This window comes from Diorhabda sublineata, chromosome 2 (assembly GCF_026230105.1).
Source record: "Diorhabda sublineata isolate icDioSubl1.1 chromosome 2, icDioSubl1.1, whole genome shotgun sequence".
Classification (NCBI taxonomy): domain Eukaryota; kingdom Metazoa; phylum Arthropoda; class Insecta; order Coleoptera; family Chrysomelidae; genus Diorhabda; species Diorhabda sublineata.
The window spans coordinates 5259679-5277536 of record NC_079475.1 but is presented as its reverse complement, the minus strand read 5'-3'; the positions used below and the strand labels follow the sequence as shown (position 1 = coordinate 5277536).

The following is a 17858-nucleotide window of genomic DNA, read 5'->3' as shown; positions in this document are numbered from 1 at the left end:
ACTTTTTATGTTTATTTTTATATAAATTATCTCCATAGAGATTGTCCACTTTCTTTTTTTTCGAAATAGAGTCTAATAACATTATTTTTGTTACACGAACTTTGTGATTATTTTCATTATTGTTGGTGTACCCTCATTAACCATTGTATATATTAATTTTGTTTCGAACACGTCCAGTTTTTTTGGCCCTATATACATGACTTTTTTTGAATAATTTCATTTAGACAACTGTATCACTATTGCATTCAACTAAACCCATACGAGGTCTGGCTATTAAATAACAAGACTAGTTACGAAAAAGGGGTTTTATTATAAAAATTATTCTACATTCTAATGCTCCCCTTCAATATACTCCCCACCCCTCGCTACACACCTTTTCATACGTTTTTTCCATTGATCGAAGCAGTACTGGAAGTCTTCTTTGGCAAGGGTTTTTAGGAGCTCTGCCGTTTTTTGCTTTACCACTTCCACCGAATCGGGTCTCTTTCAAAGCAGATTTTATCTTCGGAAACAAAAAAAGTCACACGGTGCCAAATCTAGTGAGTACGGCGATAGGCCGAGCACTGGAGTGCACTTACTGGTCAAATACTGTTTCACAGTTATGGGCAGGTGCATTGTCCTGGTGCAAAATCCACGAGTTGTTCTTCCACAACTCGGGCCGTTTATTACGAACTCGTTCTCGCAGTGTTGCCAAAACTGACAAATAGTAAGTCTGGTTGACAGTCCGACCATCTGGAACCTGGTCAGTCATCGCGATACCGTTAATGTCGAAAAAAACAATCCACATTGCCTTGAATTTTTATTTGCTCTCTCAGCCCTCACTAAAGTGCTTACACCAATCAAAAACACGCGCACGAGATAGAGAATTGTTCCCATAGGCCTCTTGCAACAATTTGTAGCATTCCTGTTTTTCGTCACTTATGGTTTTCGGCACGAGAAAAAAATACGTTAGTTTCAAACCGCTACTACACAAATACTGGGACGTGCATAGACAAGATGTCAAGATACCTAACACACTACTCGTTTTTTACCTCACCCGTCTAGGGCGCCCTCTAGGCGCGCAGTCTCGTTATTTAATAGCCAGACCTCGTACAATGCGTTCAATGTTTCCAACGTTGTACGCTGGTATGATCGGAATTTATACCTGTTCTGTTCATATTCATCACTTTTAGGTGGTTTTCATTCCTTTAGGTAAGTTTAGGTAACGTTCCATCTTTCATCCAACGTTGGAAGGTAGATACTGGCGTAAACGTTACACGCGTCGTGTAGTACCGACTTAACATCCATACATACAAGTTTGTCACATCAAGTGTTGTAACAAACCCCACCATGTGTGGAGCACCAACTTTACATCGTCGTCACATCATTAATTGAACAGTGCTATTTAGACTATTTTGTTTTTCCTGTAAGAAATCATGATAAACCCCGCGTTCCATATAAATGTTGGGTAACGTGTGTGAAACCACTATTAGGTTAGGTTCAGAACCCAAATCCATTTGCTATACCAATAATTTGGACCAAATCAAAGGATCGTGTAAGTGATTAGTGGAAGAAATTGTTCTGAGTGGCCGGTGGGCGTCAAAGACAGGCTTTCCCAAAACAAGTGTTTTAAGGATCATACATGAGCATTTAAATAATGCCAAAAATTAGTGCAAAATGGATGCAAAAGCAGCGTCGAGTAAAATGTTGTGAGGAATTTTTAGAACTTTGCCGCGAGGACCAAGGAGGTGTAATCCTATTAACTGTAACGGCTGATGAAACTGTGGTCTTTTACTATGATCTGATATCAAAAAGAGATTCCATGGAGGGGCATCATGCCAAATAAAGCGAGGGTGCCATAAAGCAGCAAAAACGTGATGTCTACAATATTTTAGGACTGCGAGGGTATCCTTTTGATTCGCTTTAATTAAGGAATCAAATTGTCGGCCCAATTATCAGAAGGCGTAACTATATACAACATCGAAAATTGACTATTAATGTGATCTAGAGGATATTATGAAGCTTATCCAGTGGATTACTTCTCACGCCCTATAAAAATATCGCTAATGAATCAATTAAAAAAGCACCACCTGCCGGCCACCAAAATACGCAAAACTATAGTTTATTGTAGAAAGCTTTCTACTAAATTCTCAATCAATTTATATTGTACAGTGATGGCAGTTCTGGTTATAGTTTCCCAGAAGAGTCTTTGCCTGTCTCAGCCTCTGTAGGTTGCCCCAATAATTGGTTTTGCTCCCATCTATCTTCTTTTCCAATGCTTTTTCCATTGTTCTGCAGCTGATACGCTAGAAGGGTTCAGGCCTCATGAAGGCCTTGTCTGTCCCCGCTTTATCGAGCTTATCAGCTATTTCATTTCCCTTTGCTCCGGTGTGTACTGGAATCCATTGTAGGGTAACTTTATTTTTCTTGCCTGACTCGTTTGTGATAGTTCCTCTCTAGATTGAACTGAACACATTTTTTAATTGCATAAATTTCTACTTGAAAAATGCTTGGTATGTGCCATTATTTAGAAATGGGTTTTCTTTGATGATTCCGTCTCTGAACATTCTAAGTGATGTGGGAGTACTACCAGTTGCTGGTAATGCCTTTATCTTAATTTGAATCAATAGCTCGAAGCATATTTTTCATTTTTTTTGAATCGAAGTTGTATGGTTCTAAATCGGGTCAGTAAGGCAAGTGGGACAAAAAAGAAAAGTCTTAGCAGTCAAAGTTCGCTTATTGAAGGCAACACATCGTTCTTCTTCTTCGCGTACCGCTTCGCAAACTTTGAGCACAAGTTCATCCAATTTTTACACATTTTTTTAAGTAGAAGGAGAAACGCTTCTTTACCTCATATCCACTTGAAACCAGTCGTAAATACTGTTTTTATGCTACATTGTCTAAATGAGCTTTTTTTAACATTTAGTGAGCTTCTTCTCTACTTTTCTCAAGGTAGACATTGATGATCTTACTATTGTATCAGATTGCTAAACCAGATAGGATTGTGGTGCCTTCAGGATAGCTTCTTACTTTCTTGTGATTCTGAGAAAGGTAATCAACCACATCGTCATTTGCTGGAGTTTCTCTTTGTGTGTCAGACTAAATAATGGTTCTTATTATTACCAGGACCTCGTTCCGGTTATTATTTGGTAACGACAACAATTCTGACAACAACTGATACAATGTTACTGCTTAAATCGAAGGAAATAAGTAACATTTAATAACTAGGTTAATAGATTATTTTAATGAACTAAAATATGAAGAACCACTATAAAATTACCATTGTTTGCTTCAATATATGCGCGTATTGGTTGATATAAGTGCAAACTAAATAATGGCTGCTAATAATGTATGTATATATATATATCCCCTTTTATAGCGTTATACGCCTTTGGGTTCCTAATCTCCAGGCCTGTCTATCTTGCCAGTCGTCGACTGCTAGGTTCCTTTCGGACATTGCTCTAGTGATTCCTTGTAGCCATGTTCTAGGTGGTCTTCCCCTCTTTCTTTTTTCTTTGGGGGTCCATTCTAATATTATTCTTGGTAGTCGTTCTCTTCCCATTCTCTTAACGTGTCCGTACCAAATCAACTGTTTCTTTTCTATATCTTCTACTAAAGTTCTTTCTACTTTCAATTGTCTTCTTATTTCCTCGTTTCTTATATGTTCCGTTCTAGATATTCTTGCTGCTCTCCTCCAGAAATCCATTTCCACTGCATTTAAGTTATTTTTTTGCTTTTCTGTAAGTTGCCAAACCTCGGAGCTATATGTAATTATTGGTTGTAAAATGGCGTTGTATATTCTCTTTTTTGTTTCTGGTCTAATATTCTTTTGCCACAGCACTGAGTTCAGGGCTCTTATTACTTTTCTTCCTTTGGTTATTCTGTCCCTAATTGTTTCCTCGTTTCGTCCTGTTGTTGTTAGTTTTACACCTAGGTATATGCATTCCTTACAGTTTTTAATTATTTTTCCCTCTAGATCTAAATTCCCAGGTGAATCTTCTGATCCTATACATATGTATTGTGTCTTCTCCGTGTTAACCTGTAGACCCCACTTTTGGTATTCTTCTATAAGTTTTCTAGACATGTACTCCAGATCTTCTTTTTCCTGTGCTACCACTACCTGGTCATCGGCATAGTGCAGTGTATACAAGGTGCTCTCCCCAATAGTTAGTCCCATTCCTTTACATTTTTTTTTCCAAACTCTTAGGGCTTCATCTATGTATATATTGAACAGAGTTGGGGATAAACAACACCCTTGTCGCAAGCCTTTGGTTGTTTTGAAGCCGTCTGTCACCTTGTTACCTATTTTTATTTTTGCTGTTGTGTCTCTGTATAGTTCTTTTATAGCCTTTATTAGAGTGGTATTTATGCTCGTTCTTTCCAGAACCTCCCATAATTTTGAGACAGGTACTGTGTCATACGCTTTCTTCAAGTCTACCAATAGTAGGTGCACTTCTTGTGATCTTACGGTTCTCTTTTCGATTATTTGTGATAGACAGAAAATACTATCTATCGTCGATCGACCTGCTCTGAAGCCGTTTTGTTCCTCGGACTCGTATGGGTGATATTCTTCACAAATGATCTCCTTTATTATTTTTCCGTATAACCTACTGAGCGTACTAGTCACTGTAATGCCCCTATAATTATTGCAGTCTTCCTTATTTCCTTTCTTGTATATGGACGTGATCCATCCTTCTTTCCACGTTTGCGGTATTGGTTCTCCATTTAGATGTCTATTGATAATTTCTGTTAGGATATTAAACAGCCTATTTGTTCCTGCTTTTATTAATTCTGCAGGTATTCCCTCTGGACCAGGAGCGCGCCCATTTTTAAGTAGTGTTATAGCTTTCTTTGTTTTTTCTACGTTGATTTTTATTGGTTCACCTGTAATCCGTATGTCTTCAGCCGGCATGTTACTATATTCAGATCTCTGTTCTCTGAGTAATGAGCGGTAATAGTCTTGCCATTTATTTGGTGATATGGTGCCTATTGGGATATTTTCTTTTCTGCCAGATCTAACATTATCTATAAATCTCCACGATTCCCTGGATTGGCGTCCTCCTAAATAGGTATCCAATTCCTTGCATTTATTTTCCCAGCTGAGGTTTTTGGCCTCTATCGCAGCGGTTTTAAATTTTGATACAGCTTCACTATATTGTTCCTTATGTTCTGCTTTTTTAGTGCTTAGCCAGGTATGATACAATCGTTGTTTTTGTTCTTTTAAATTTTGCAGTTGTTCAGTCCACCAATAATTTCGTGTTCTCTTTTTCATTTCTTTATATCCTAAGGCTTCTTTGGCTGCTTTGTGTATGCTGTCAATTACTACTTTGGTAAGATTGTCTGTTGGTTCTTGTTCGTACTCCTGTGGGAGGTTTTGGTCCAGTCTTTGTTGGTATAATAATTTTGTGCTCTCGTTCATAAGGCTTTCTATATTATAGTTTGGTATATCTATATCTGTTAAATCTTTACTGTTTTGCAGTTGATTCTTTTGTTTGTTGTCTTTGATTATTGGCATTATTAACTTAGCTTTTATCAGATGATGGTCACTTCCACATTCTGCGGATCGATATACTCTGACATTGTGCACTTTTATCTTCGTTTTTTGTTTCATTATAAGATAGTCGATTATTGATCTTAGATTTCTAGTTATTTGCGTCCATGTATATGTGTGTATTTCCTTATGTTTAAAATACCCATTCATTATTCTTAGTAAGTTATGTTGACAGACATCTATCAACCTGGAGCCATTATCATTCCTGGTATTTTCACCGTAGGGCCCTATTATCTCATGCTTCGTTTCTTTGCCAGTTCTAGCATTTAGGTCTCCCAGTATTATGATTTCTCGATCGTTACCTGTCTGAGATATTAGCTCATTTAGCGTTTCATAATACTTTTCTTTTTCATCTACCCGTGCGTCTTCATTAGGTCCATAAGTAGCAATTATTGTTATTTTGCAGCCTTTTAAATTGACATTAACTTTTATTGTTCTATCGCTTATTGCTTCCCAGCTGGAGACGTTCTTCTTATACTTCTCATGTATAAGGAGCGATATACCCCTTTTTGCATGTTCTTCTTTGTTAACGCCGCTGTATATGTGGATATATTCCCCGAGTGTTTGTGTACCTTGTCCTTTTTTCTTTGTTTCAGAGAGAGCAATAAAGTCCAGTTTATGTTTTTTAATTTCTTGTAAAATGTCATCTACCTTCGTTCTAATTTCCTGTATATTCCATGTTCCACAAATCATAGTCCGTTTTCGTTGCCATTGTCGTTTTCCATTTTGATCATCCATATTCCGAGGCCTAGTTTTCGGATTTTTAGCCAAAAGAAGTTTTTTCCAAGTGATAGGGGGCTGGCCTATCGACTTGACCCTCCTCCTTTACCCGGGCTTGGGACCGGCAGTTGTGTCCAGCGGGCTACTCAATCCACCACACCGAAACACACCAGGCGGAGTTAATAATGTATGTATATAGTGTTATAATCATTTCTGTATGTATGTATTGGGTATGATTGAATAACCCCGGTTGCACATGTCTTTGTATCATTGAGAGATTGTTCCTCGTGGTATTCAGACTAGTTCTAGTACCTCAAACCACTGCCCCGTATGTGATGATTGGTCTCACGATTGCCATGTACATCCACCGTAGGATCTTCGGGCTACAACTCCAATTTCTCCCTGTTTCTGTACACCATCAGGGCTTCTCTATTTCTTGTTTGTTCCAGAAAAGTTTACTATCTAGTGTGAGTCCCAGATATTCCCCCTCTGAAGTACCTCATTTTGTGAAAACTTACATTTATTATTTTGGAGTGCTTCGATTATGTTGATTTATTTTAATTTTATCCTATTTTATATATTTTAAGAGAACTGTATGTACATAAAATTTGACCAAACTTCTAGGCTGATTTTGTGCCATTGCTACTTAGCGTAAGTAGAAACTTCATTAAAAAGTTAATTGATTATTAAACCACTAGGTACCTAAGATTTTATGAAAACTTCTAAAATATCTTTGTTTTATATTTCATAAGATAATTGATGAAAATAAAGAAGTTCAATATTGAAGGTTGTGTCTAAATAAACAATAATACTAAGAGTTTTGTTGAAAATTTTTGTTAATTTTTATTCTAGACATTTGATTGTGATTAAAAATGCTGCTCTCTGTGAATATGAAGTTTTTGTAAAAAATTCTTGACTTCTATAACAAAATTATTAACTAATATGTCGTAAGAAAAATTATAAATAAAAAGAAAAGAAAGAAAAGTCCATTATCTTAATAATGTAATTTGCAAATTTAGAAATAAATTTTAAAATTGAATTCCTTGATATTTATTACTACTACATTAATAATTGCATTCAAATGATTCCATCCCCATGCATAGTAAAAATAAATAGTTTGTACTTGCTCCTGTAAGATTCACCACAAAGGAGTTACGCATTCCGATAATTAGTCTGATGAAATAGAATCTTGAACGCTGCATATTACTCTGATTTACTAATGCAGTTGCATCAAGAAATTATCGAAAGAATGCGCGTCAAAATCAGCTGGGGTGTGTGGTTGTTTCATGACAAGGCTCCAGTCTTCACTGCTTCGCTTTCCAAGGCTACTGGCAGAGATTGAAAACCCACCATATAATCTTGATCTGGCCCCGGCCGACTATTTTTTGTGTGGTAAAATATTTAACAGCGACGATGACATTAAAGAGGCGGTGTACGAACATTTTGAAGCTAAAGATGCGTCATATTTTTATGGTGGAATTGAAGCTTAAGTCAGACGTTCTGAAAAGTTAGTGAAAATAAAGGGAGAAGATATTGACAAGCGATTACAATTTTTTTATTTATGACTTTTCTTTTTTTGTTATGTTAAGAACTAGAAATACTAGTAATAAACAAATGTATTAAACTTCTTTTTGTTTATTTTCAGATCTCTTCCTGTTCCTAGGCGGCATACACCTTATTTTGGTCAACCAGATTATCGGATCTATGAACTAAATAAAAGGCTGCAACAGAGAACTGAAGTAGTGAGTAGGACTTTTTATATTGTAGTATTTTTCTTATTTATGAATTTATAAACTGTCTTATACTCACATAATTTATTTAAACACTGACACTAGACTTATACAATTATTAACTTACCACTAATACCTACTTAACTAACTTATATAAGTGATTCAAATTCATCAACTAACTCCGCTAAACAAACTCAAGTATATACCCAAAATAAACGTCTCAAAAATTCTAGCAAATAAACAAACAGAACAAATAAATCAAAAGACCTTCCTGGAAATTAGTTAAAAAAAAAACAATGTAAAGCCTGTCATAAAACAATATCAAATTAATTCCGCTTTCGTCAAATTTTAGACTTAGAACAAGGTCGGTTATACGGCCAATGTTATGGACGAGTTGCTAACAATATTTAATCAAACTCGTACGCATTCATTCGTTGATTGATTTAAATAGTTAAGACATAGATAAGTGATTATACGTTTGGCAAAGTAGTTAAATCACTTAACTATACTAAGTACCTTTTGATATCCTTGAAAAATTGAAAAATCGCTTCAAATTTGGAAATAAGCTAAACAATTGAATCTTCAACGATTCTGTGCACGCTGAAAAAGTGAACATTTTATAAACAGCAAGGCAGGTATTAGTAAAAACTGATATGAAACTAGCTCATGGCACCGATTTTAAGAAAGGATTGTGAAAACGAAACTGACCAGAAGCTCTTGCGGTTGCTCTGGGTATATTCACCACAAAAAAATACACAATAATAATTGAACCTCGGGAAATTGTTGAGAGTTGGTTGAAGGTGTTTCAATACTGAATCAATTCTAAAAACCAATTTAACACGGTATAGGCCGTTAGACATGATGCAATACAACGTGCAATATATCTTGATCAAAAGCATACGCAGTTGAAGTTAAGCTGTTGAATGTTTCATGCAGATCTTGCACTTATTTGGTTTGGTGTCATTTTTATTGCGTGCAAGCTGCAATTCTAGTGAGAAATCTAGTAACTTTTGGCTTAACAACCAACCTGTTGAGCAGGCTCTAAAATAAGACAGACAAGATATAATTATTGACAGCGATTTACTGACCACTTATTCACATCGTTACTTAATCAGTTTTGTTATTCTCATTTCCAAACTGGTCACAAAATATTGAACAAATTGAGGTTAGGAATTTGTTTGCTTTTAGTGATGGAATTTTTGTTAGTGGCAGCCATAATGCAATGGAAAGAGACTTGCATAATATCAAGTGACGTGCAATATACATCTATACAATATTTTGACCCTGTATGAAATTGCATGCAATTTCTTGCACGTTGTATTGTATTATGTCAAGCGGCCCCTCACCATTGCATTCTCTAATATATTTCTAACCTTTTGTCTTTGAGCTACGTTATAGATAGTTCCAGCTACTAGTATTTGAAAATCTCTAGCTTAGTATAATTAGGATATAAATTTGTCAAAATTGACACATTATTTGGTAGCAGTTCTAAATATTTATCTCCATTCAAGTTGCCTTCAATGATAAATGAAGCTACGATATGATGCAATTCCTGCAATTCCTGTCGGAACATTAGTTGTTCAGGATATTGTGGTGTATGTAGTACTCTCAATGAGAGTGAATATCGTTCGCGTTCATATCATCCACCTGGGTGGAATATTGTAGTTACAAGGGAAGCAGTATTCTAGTGTTTTAATTGCCGTTTAAGTTTTCACAAAAAGTGAAACAGAGATTATGGAAACATTCCTTCTGCTCTGAAGAAACTTCCTGACGTGATGGCAATCACTGCCCACGCATCATATGTTTCCCTTTTTTTGTCGCACCTAAATGGTCATGCAAAATAGATTGTATTGCAGTTCGCGATATCCTAAAAGCAGCTTGACATGATGCAAAATTACGTGTAATGCAATGTAAAACGCAATATTTCTTGATCAAAAGCATGCGCAAATGCTGAAGTCATGCTTGTGTCATTTTTATAACGTGCAAATTACAATTATAAGGATTTTTCACCTGCTGATATTACGTGCAATCTCTTGCTCGTTGTCTTGCAATATGTCAAACGGTCTCTAGGAAAGCATTTATCTGTCTGAAAGTCATGGTGTATATGTGTATATGTTACGCTCAAAGACCCAAAACGGGCTGCAGCCGTTTAAAACAGCCACAACGCGTTGTGTGAGCCTTGCGTTTGCCAGAACGCGATGTGGCTGTTTTGATATAACCAGAACCCGAATGAATTTATTTTAGGTTTAGAAGACGTTAGCTCACGTAATATAAGACTACAATACTCATCATTTGAATACATTATTTATTTATATATGTTTTATATCCATATAATCAATATAACTAACCTAACTTAACTTAACTGCGTCAAACATAAAGTTCAATGCAATTCAAAATGCCACAACAATTCCTCGTGCAAAAACAAACAGGTGAATATGCAGCGAGGATTGATTTTAGTAATATACTTTTTAACATTAAAAATTAATAATTTATATTAACTATTGACTATATGGATATAAAATATATATAAATAAATGAATAATTTATTCAAATAATGAGTGTTGTAGTATTATATTACGTGAGCTGACTTCTTCTAAATCTAAAATAATTTTATTTTGTTTCTGTCTATATCAGAATAGCCACAACGCGTTCTGCCAAACACAAGGCGCACAGAACGCGTTGTGGCTGTTTTAAATGGCCACTAGCCGTTTTCGGTCTTTGCATGTAACATATATACGTGGCGTACGCATGCATATTATGACGATCAAAACTTTTACAACTTTTTGAATCGTTATATCTCAGAAACGGTGGTTCGTAGGAAAAAAAATGTTTTCTTGTAAATATTTTTATGATCTAAGAATTTTTGTCTGTGGTATTTTTATGATAAAACTTGCCGTTTTGCTGAGAATCGCAAAAAACCCATTTTTTGACCTTTGACCTTGAATAAAATTTTTTCCATACACGGCAATGCTTGGGGAACTCAAACGATTGTACTGATTTTTAGCTTGGTGGTAATTTATGTGGCTTCACTTTTATTTTTTGGTCAATTTTACCGGACTAATATTGTTATTTACGTTTTGTTGGTTCTAATATTTTTTAAGAGTCGTTTTCTTTTCTTACAGGATAGTGATAATCTTTGGTGGGATGCATTTGCAACGGAGTTTTTCGAAGACGATGCATCTTTAACTTTAGCATTTTGTTTAGAAGATGGTCCCAAACGATACAGTAAGTAACATTATTTTGTTGTTCCGAAGCAAATGACAGCGTAAAAACCAAATTGTTTTTAAACATTGCGTATATAATAAATTTGGAGAAAAAAATTATTCGTTCAAATTAAATTATACATTCACAATATTTTTATATAGAGAGACTCGCCTATTTTGTAAATGATTTCAGTGGTTTTTGTTAATGTTGGAGCTTAACAGATCGGGTTTTATGATGGTTCTAGTTGCTCCAGTATCCACCAGCAGAGTATATTTCTTCCCATTCACATATACACTGTCGTTGCATCTGACATCTGAGAGAACCTATCAGTATGAGTAGGTCTCTGGAACGATCTTGGGTCGGTGCTGCCTCCTCGTAGCCGACGGGTTCTAGTTTTCTTGCGCCTATGGGTTTTCCTTTGCGGGAGTTTTGGAACGCTTGCACGCCCTAGCTCTCCACAATTCCAGCATCGAATCTTCCTGGCTTCTTTTCAACCATATCTTTTATCAAGTTAACGATCTTCGTCTACTTTTTCGTGTATGGATCTGACCTTGTTATATGATGCCATCGTAGCTGCTTCATATTCAAGAGCAGTAGTCAGGGCACCTACTAAGGTTTTCGGATGGATTAATCGAAACGTCCTCTGGAGTCATGAACGCGCAGGCCATCAACGAATGCGTGGATGCCCAAACATTCCATCCAGTTCTCTGGTCTGGCAATGTCTACCTTGTCCTTTTGAAGAGTTTTGTCACTTTACTGCCTTCTGTTCTTCAGCTGCGATTGGTACAGGTGTTTTAGATGTTCGTGACAATATCGCATGTCCAACATCTTTTTCATCTGTTCGAAGACATCAGTTTTTTCGAGAGGTATCGCCTGGAGTACATCTAAGGCGTTTCCTCGCAATGCAATGGTTAAGTTCACTGCCTTTTCTTCATTAGACCAATATTTCACTCTAGTGGCTGCCTCAAATTATTTAACGTAATTGGTCCAACACGTCTTACCGTCAAACGTTGGGACCTTGCCTCGGGAAAAACTGCCATTGTCTTCGGTCTTGAGTAGTGCTTGTGGATTGCAGGATTTCATTTGATATATCTTCATTTCTTCAATTTGCAATCCTCTTTTTTAACTCTTTTGATTTTCCATCGTTGTTATTTCATTTTTCATATAAGATTGCATCTTCTCTTTTATCGTTTTTATCTTTTTGTCGATATTCGATTGTATCTGCTCATTATTGTTGTCATTTTATTCTCACTATCGTAAATTTTAAAATTTCATTATAACCGAACAGGGCCAGCTTCATGCCGGAGACGAGTTCGTAACAGTAATATGACTGATCTTATAGTTTCATTAATGTTATGTTGATATTTCAACACCAGTGCAGCAAAGTAAATCTATTATTGCGATTTCATTGTTTGGTTAGGGTTGTGCACGATTGTTGTACTTCGTTAGACGTTTTAGCTCGCTCCTATCGATGGAACGTTCTAGACGGCATTGTCACTGGGGTTTTTGTTGGTGTTATTAGTACGGGTAATTGTCACGGATATTCGCTAATTTTATATTGCAACAGCTTCACAAAAAATAAGTGAATGAAGCAGCTTGACCATATCGCATTCTTAGCAAAGACTTCCTATTAACGAAACAATATTAATGATATTGTTAGAGTTTTTTTTTGGTCCTCAGTTTAGCTGTTTTTGTTGATTTGATTGAAAAAATTTTTTTAATCGAATAAATTAGGAAAATTGAGAATTTTCATTGGATTGATTGAATAAAAATAATTTTTCAACTCAAGGAATAAGAAAAGTGGAAATTTTAGTTAAAGTAACGAAATTTTCCCTTAAAATAATTGTGTTAAAGTAATTTTTAATCATATTAATTGAGGAAATTCAACTTTTCCATTTAAATTGAAGTTGGAAAATAATTTTTGTTCGCATAAATTATCCAAATTGAAATAATGATATTCGATTATTAAAATTAAAAACATTCACATTTTTCATTATTGTTTAAAAATAATTTTTGATCACTTAAATGAGAACAATTGGCATTTTTTATTTTACTTCATTTAATTTTTATCATTAAAATTTGGAACAACTACAGTTTTCATTAAAAAATTCTTTAAAATTATATTCAATTATATAAGAAAATTGGTAGTAGCAATTAAAATAATTATTTAAATATATACACCCCACAAAAATTATCGAATCAGTCATTATTTTTAAAATATTTTAAATGTGTTATCTGTTTTTCGAATTTTATTATTATTACGAATTAAAACAAAAAGTTTGATTTACCAAAACATAGAAAATATTAAAAAAATTGTACAAAACATCTATACAAAAAAATGAACGGTGCTCAAACTAAAACCAGCCAATGATTTTCTATAAGCGTGCGTTGCCGCCCCTCGCTCTAATTACAGCTTCCATTCGTCTTGGAAGGCTTCTAAACAGGTTCTGGACTTATCCTTGCGGCATGTCTTCCCAGAAGCTGAAAAGAACATTTTCAAGTGTTCTTATTGGCACTAGATGTTGCTGAATTTGCCATCCTAGATGGTCCCAGATATGCTCTATTGGGTTAAGGACCGGGTTACGTGCAGGCCAATTCAGGGTGGGTATCTCGACCTCTTCTAAGTACTGCCGAACCACCCTAGCAGCGTGTGGACGAGCATTATCGTGCATTAGCACAGAGTTGTCACCGATATGAGGCATATAGGGCATTACATGGGGCTCTAGGATATTGGTTATGTACCTGTCAGCATTTAGTCTTCCATCATTAACTGGTACTAACTCCGCGCGACCCTCGAAAAAAATTCCCCCTCAACCATGATAGAGTCACCACCAAAACTTTCAGTATGACAAAAATGAACCTGATCGTGCCGTTCACCACGTCGCCTATACAGTGCTTTTCAGATAAAAGTAACCACCTTTAATAACTTTTGTAATACTGGTATTTAGAAAAAATCCAAAAACACGTCAATTTATGTTGGAAGGGGCAAGCATTATGGCTTATTTAAACTTACTGGAAAAGCCACCCCCTCACCCCTAGCAGCATCCCCTTTATTTTTTTAAATTACTTTTCATATTTTTTATGTAAAATTTGGATACTCCTCTTTGAGCTGATTTGAAAAATGTATAATACTTGTAGGTTAAAGTGGTTAGTTTATGAGATAAACAATTTTTCTTTTAAGAGCATAAATTTTACTTATTATTTACTTTCACCTTATTTGCCTGTACTAAAATGGGTTGTACAACAGTTCAAACTCTTTAATCTTTTTAACTGTGCTCTTTATTATGAAGTTACAATAAGTGTTCAAAATGAGTACCATTCACTTCCATACAATGGTATAATCTATTTTGAAATGCCTCTCTGACATTGCTTAATACGGCTGGATTTAATTGTCGACATTCATTTTCTATCCTCTCTCGTAAATCATCCAGAGATTCTGGTTGGATAGCATAAACTTTTGTTTTTAAATACCCCCATAAAAAGAAGTCTAGGGGTGTTGAATCCGGTGACCTAGGTGGCCACTCCATCATCTGCCCCCTTCTACCTATCCAACGAGCGGGGAATGTTTCGTTTAAAAATTGTCGGACAGGCATAGCATAGTGTGGGGGAGCTCCGTCTTGTTGAAATACCAGTAAATCTTCGGAAAGGTTATCATCATTTTCTATTATTGTTGTAAAACGTGGGTCAACCCCTTCCCTGAGTAACTCAAGATATGATTCACCATTTAAATTTCCGTTGATGAAGAAAGGTCCGACAATGTGGTCACCTAGGATACCACACCAAACGTTTAACTTTTGGGGATGTTGTGTATGGAATTCACGCATAATATGTGGATCACTTTCAGCCCAATATCTACAATTATGCCTACTTACTAAGCCATTTAATGACCATGAGCATTCATCAGAAAAGCAAATATTGTTTAACAATTGTGGATTGTTATTGATAATTTGCGTCATTGATTCGCAAAACTCTAGACGACGATCAAAATCATCTTCATTCAACTCGTACACCAACTTAACTTTGTATGAGTGGTACTTGAATTTATGTAGGACTCGGAAAACTGTAGAAGATGAAACACCGATCGCTCTACTTATTGTTGACAACGATTGGGGTTGTTGAGCCTCTAAGCTGACTTGCCCTAAAATTGCCACTTGGATTGCTTCGTTATTTACGAGTCCCTCTCGCTTATGCACTTTATTGCAAACAGACCCTGTTGTGGTAAATTTCTCCATCAGTTGAATTACATACTTATGAGTTGCATGTCTTCCGTCATGTAATTCGTTAAATATTCTAGCAGCAGCTCTTGCACAATTATTATTTTGGTAGTATAAACCTACAATTTCAATTCTTTCTTGCAAAGAGTGAACCATTTCAGAGAAACAAAATAAATAATGTATCAAATTACACTATCAATAGTGACTACAAATTCTAGTTGACAATGTCAAACTTTAATAAAAAGTAGAGTTTTTTGTTGTTTGGATTTTTTAAGTAGAATAAATAGCACAGTTAAAAAGATTAAAGAGTTTGAACTGTTGTACAACCCATTTTAGTACAGGCAAATAAGGTGAAAGTAAATAATAAGTAAAATTTGTGCTCTTAAAAGAAAAATTGTTTATCTCATAAACTAACCACTTTAACCTACAAGTATTATACATTTTTGAAATCAGCTCAAAGAGGAGTATCCAAATTTTACATAAAAAATATGACAAGTAATTTAAAAAAATAAAGGGGATGCTGCTGGGGATGGGGGGGTGTCTTTTCAAGTAAGTTTAAATATGCCATAATGCTTGCCCCTTCCAACATAAATTGACGTGTTTTTGGATTTCTTCTAAATACCAGTATTACAAAAGTTATTAAAGGTGGATACTTTTATCTGAAAAGCACTGTATACTGGTACACGCCTATCTGATGAATACAAACAAAATCTTGATTCATCCGTGAATAAAATATCGGACCAATCAATTCCAATTTGCGTGTTCTCGAGCAAATTCCAATCTTGCTATTCGATGTTCTCTGGTAAGACGAGGACCTCTAGCTGGCACTCTGGCTCATATACCTGCTTCTCTCAGCCTATTTCGAACTGTTTGTAGGCTTATTCGGACATTACGAGCAGCCAACAGATCTGTTTGCAATCTTCGAGCGGTGGTATGCCTAAATCTTAACGCCGTTAACCTCAAATAACGATTATCTACTACCGAAGTTACCCTTCCGCGACCTTGTCCGGGTCTTCTGGTTAGCTGCCCTGTTTCTTGGTAGCGAACAACAAATCTGGATATGGTGTTTTATTGAACTCCAATTACTCCGGCAACCAATCTTTGACTGCGGCTATCTTGTATGAGCGCAACTTCATCCGTTACATGTCTTGTTAAACGTTGAGGCACATCCATTATTAACAAAATAAATTTAAATTTTCACTATACAATAACACAATTTGCTTAGAAAGTTTTCGATCTCAATGCATTCTCCAAGAGAGGAATGATTTACTGGAGCATTTTTGCTTCCAAAAAAATTTGTAAGAAATTGTTTTTTTGCTCATGATAACAAACCAGGATATCTATTAAGTAAGTATTAAAAATATCCTAAAATACCAATGATGCGATAATTTTTGTGGTCTGTATATTTTCTAATCATTGAAATAAACGATATTTTGAATTTGACTAAATTTTAGTTTTTGTAAGGGACAATCCCTTATAATAAATGATATAATTTATTTTCGTGATACATAGAGGTGAGTTTTTCTCCAAGAAAGTTTCTAAGTCATAGATAGTTATCAATTCCTAGAGTTTTGAATTTTCCTATGTTTAAGAAAGATTCAAAAGTTTTTGATAGACGGCGGTAGTGACGCCGTTTGCATCAATGCTTGAGTCAACGCCACTTAAGCCTCTTATTTTCGAACAAATGTCAAAAACATTTCGATGTAAGTGGGTGAGATTTTTTTTCAAAAAGTAAAACTAAAATTTTTGTTTAAAAATAATTTCAATCACCTTAATGAAGGAAATTGGCAGTTTGTATAAAAAAATTGAATTTTCATAGCTTAAAAAGATATAAACACATAAATCAAGAAAATATGTAGTTTCAATTGATTATCAAAAATAAATTTTAATTCCTAAAATATAGAAAACCGACAATTTGAATTTGAATCATTACTTAACAAAAAAAATAGGAAATTCTACATTTCCTTTTAGAATTAAAATTCGAAAATAATTTTTCATCTCATAAATTATGGAAATTACCAATTGAAATCTTAATTGGTTATTTGATGGTGATTATATTAAAATTCAGACTGAACACACAGTCCACAATAGCACTACACCAACACACTGTCTGACGCGCGTTTCGATAACCAAGTTCAGAGATTGAAGGTAAACTTAAACCTAATGACTGACTTACCTGTTTTATACTAAGTTTCCCCACCAATTAATCTTCTCCCGAGAAAATTAGTTCTAGCGGGAAAACCTCCTTGGCGGGATTTTTCAATAGTTCAGTAGTCAAGATTCTCGCCAAGGAAGTTTTCCCGCTAGAATTAATTTTCTCGGAAGAAGATTAATTGGTGGGGAAATATAGTATAAAATAGGTAAGTCATGTCATTTAGTTTTTTGTTTCCCCCGTCTCTGTAGATGATAACTTGTTTATCGAAACACGCGTCATACAGTGTAATTGTGAGTGTTGGTGTA

The 17858-nt window shown here is 35.2% G+C and overlaps 1 protein-coding gene across 3 annotated transcripts in view; it reads left to right on the top strand.

Annotated features, from left to right (window-relative positions):
* LOC130453065 (LIM domain-binding protein 2) overlaps nt 1-17858 on the top strand; it is a 104242-nt gene that overhangs the window by 73845 nt on the left and 12539 nt on the right. For all 3 annotated transcript variants that reach the window (XM_056792657.1, XM_056792658.1, XM_056792659.1), the window contains exons 3-4: nt 7896-7992; nt 11103-11205. In XM_056792657.1, the coding sequence (XP_056648635.1) occupies nt 7896-7992; nt 11103-11205 (200 nt within the window). The remainder of the gene's footprint in view (nt 1-7895; nt 7993-11102; nt 11206-17858) is intronic.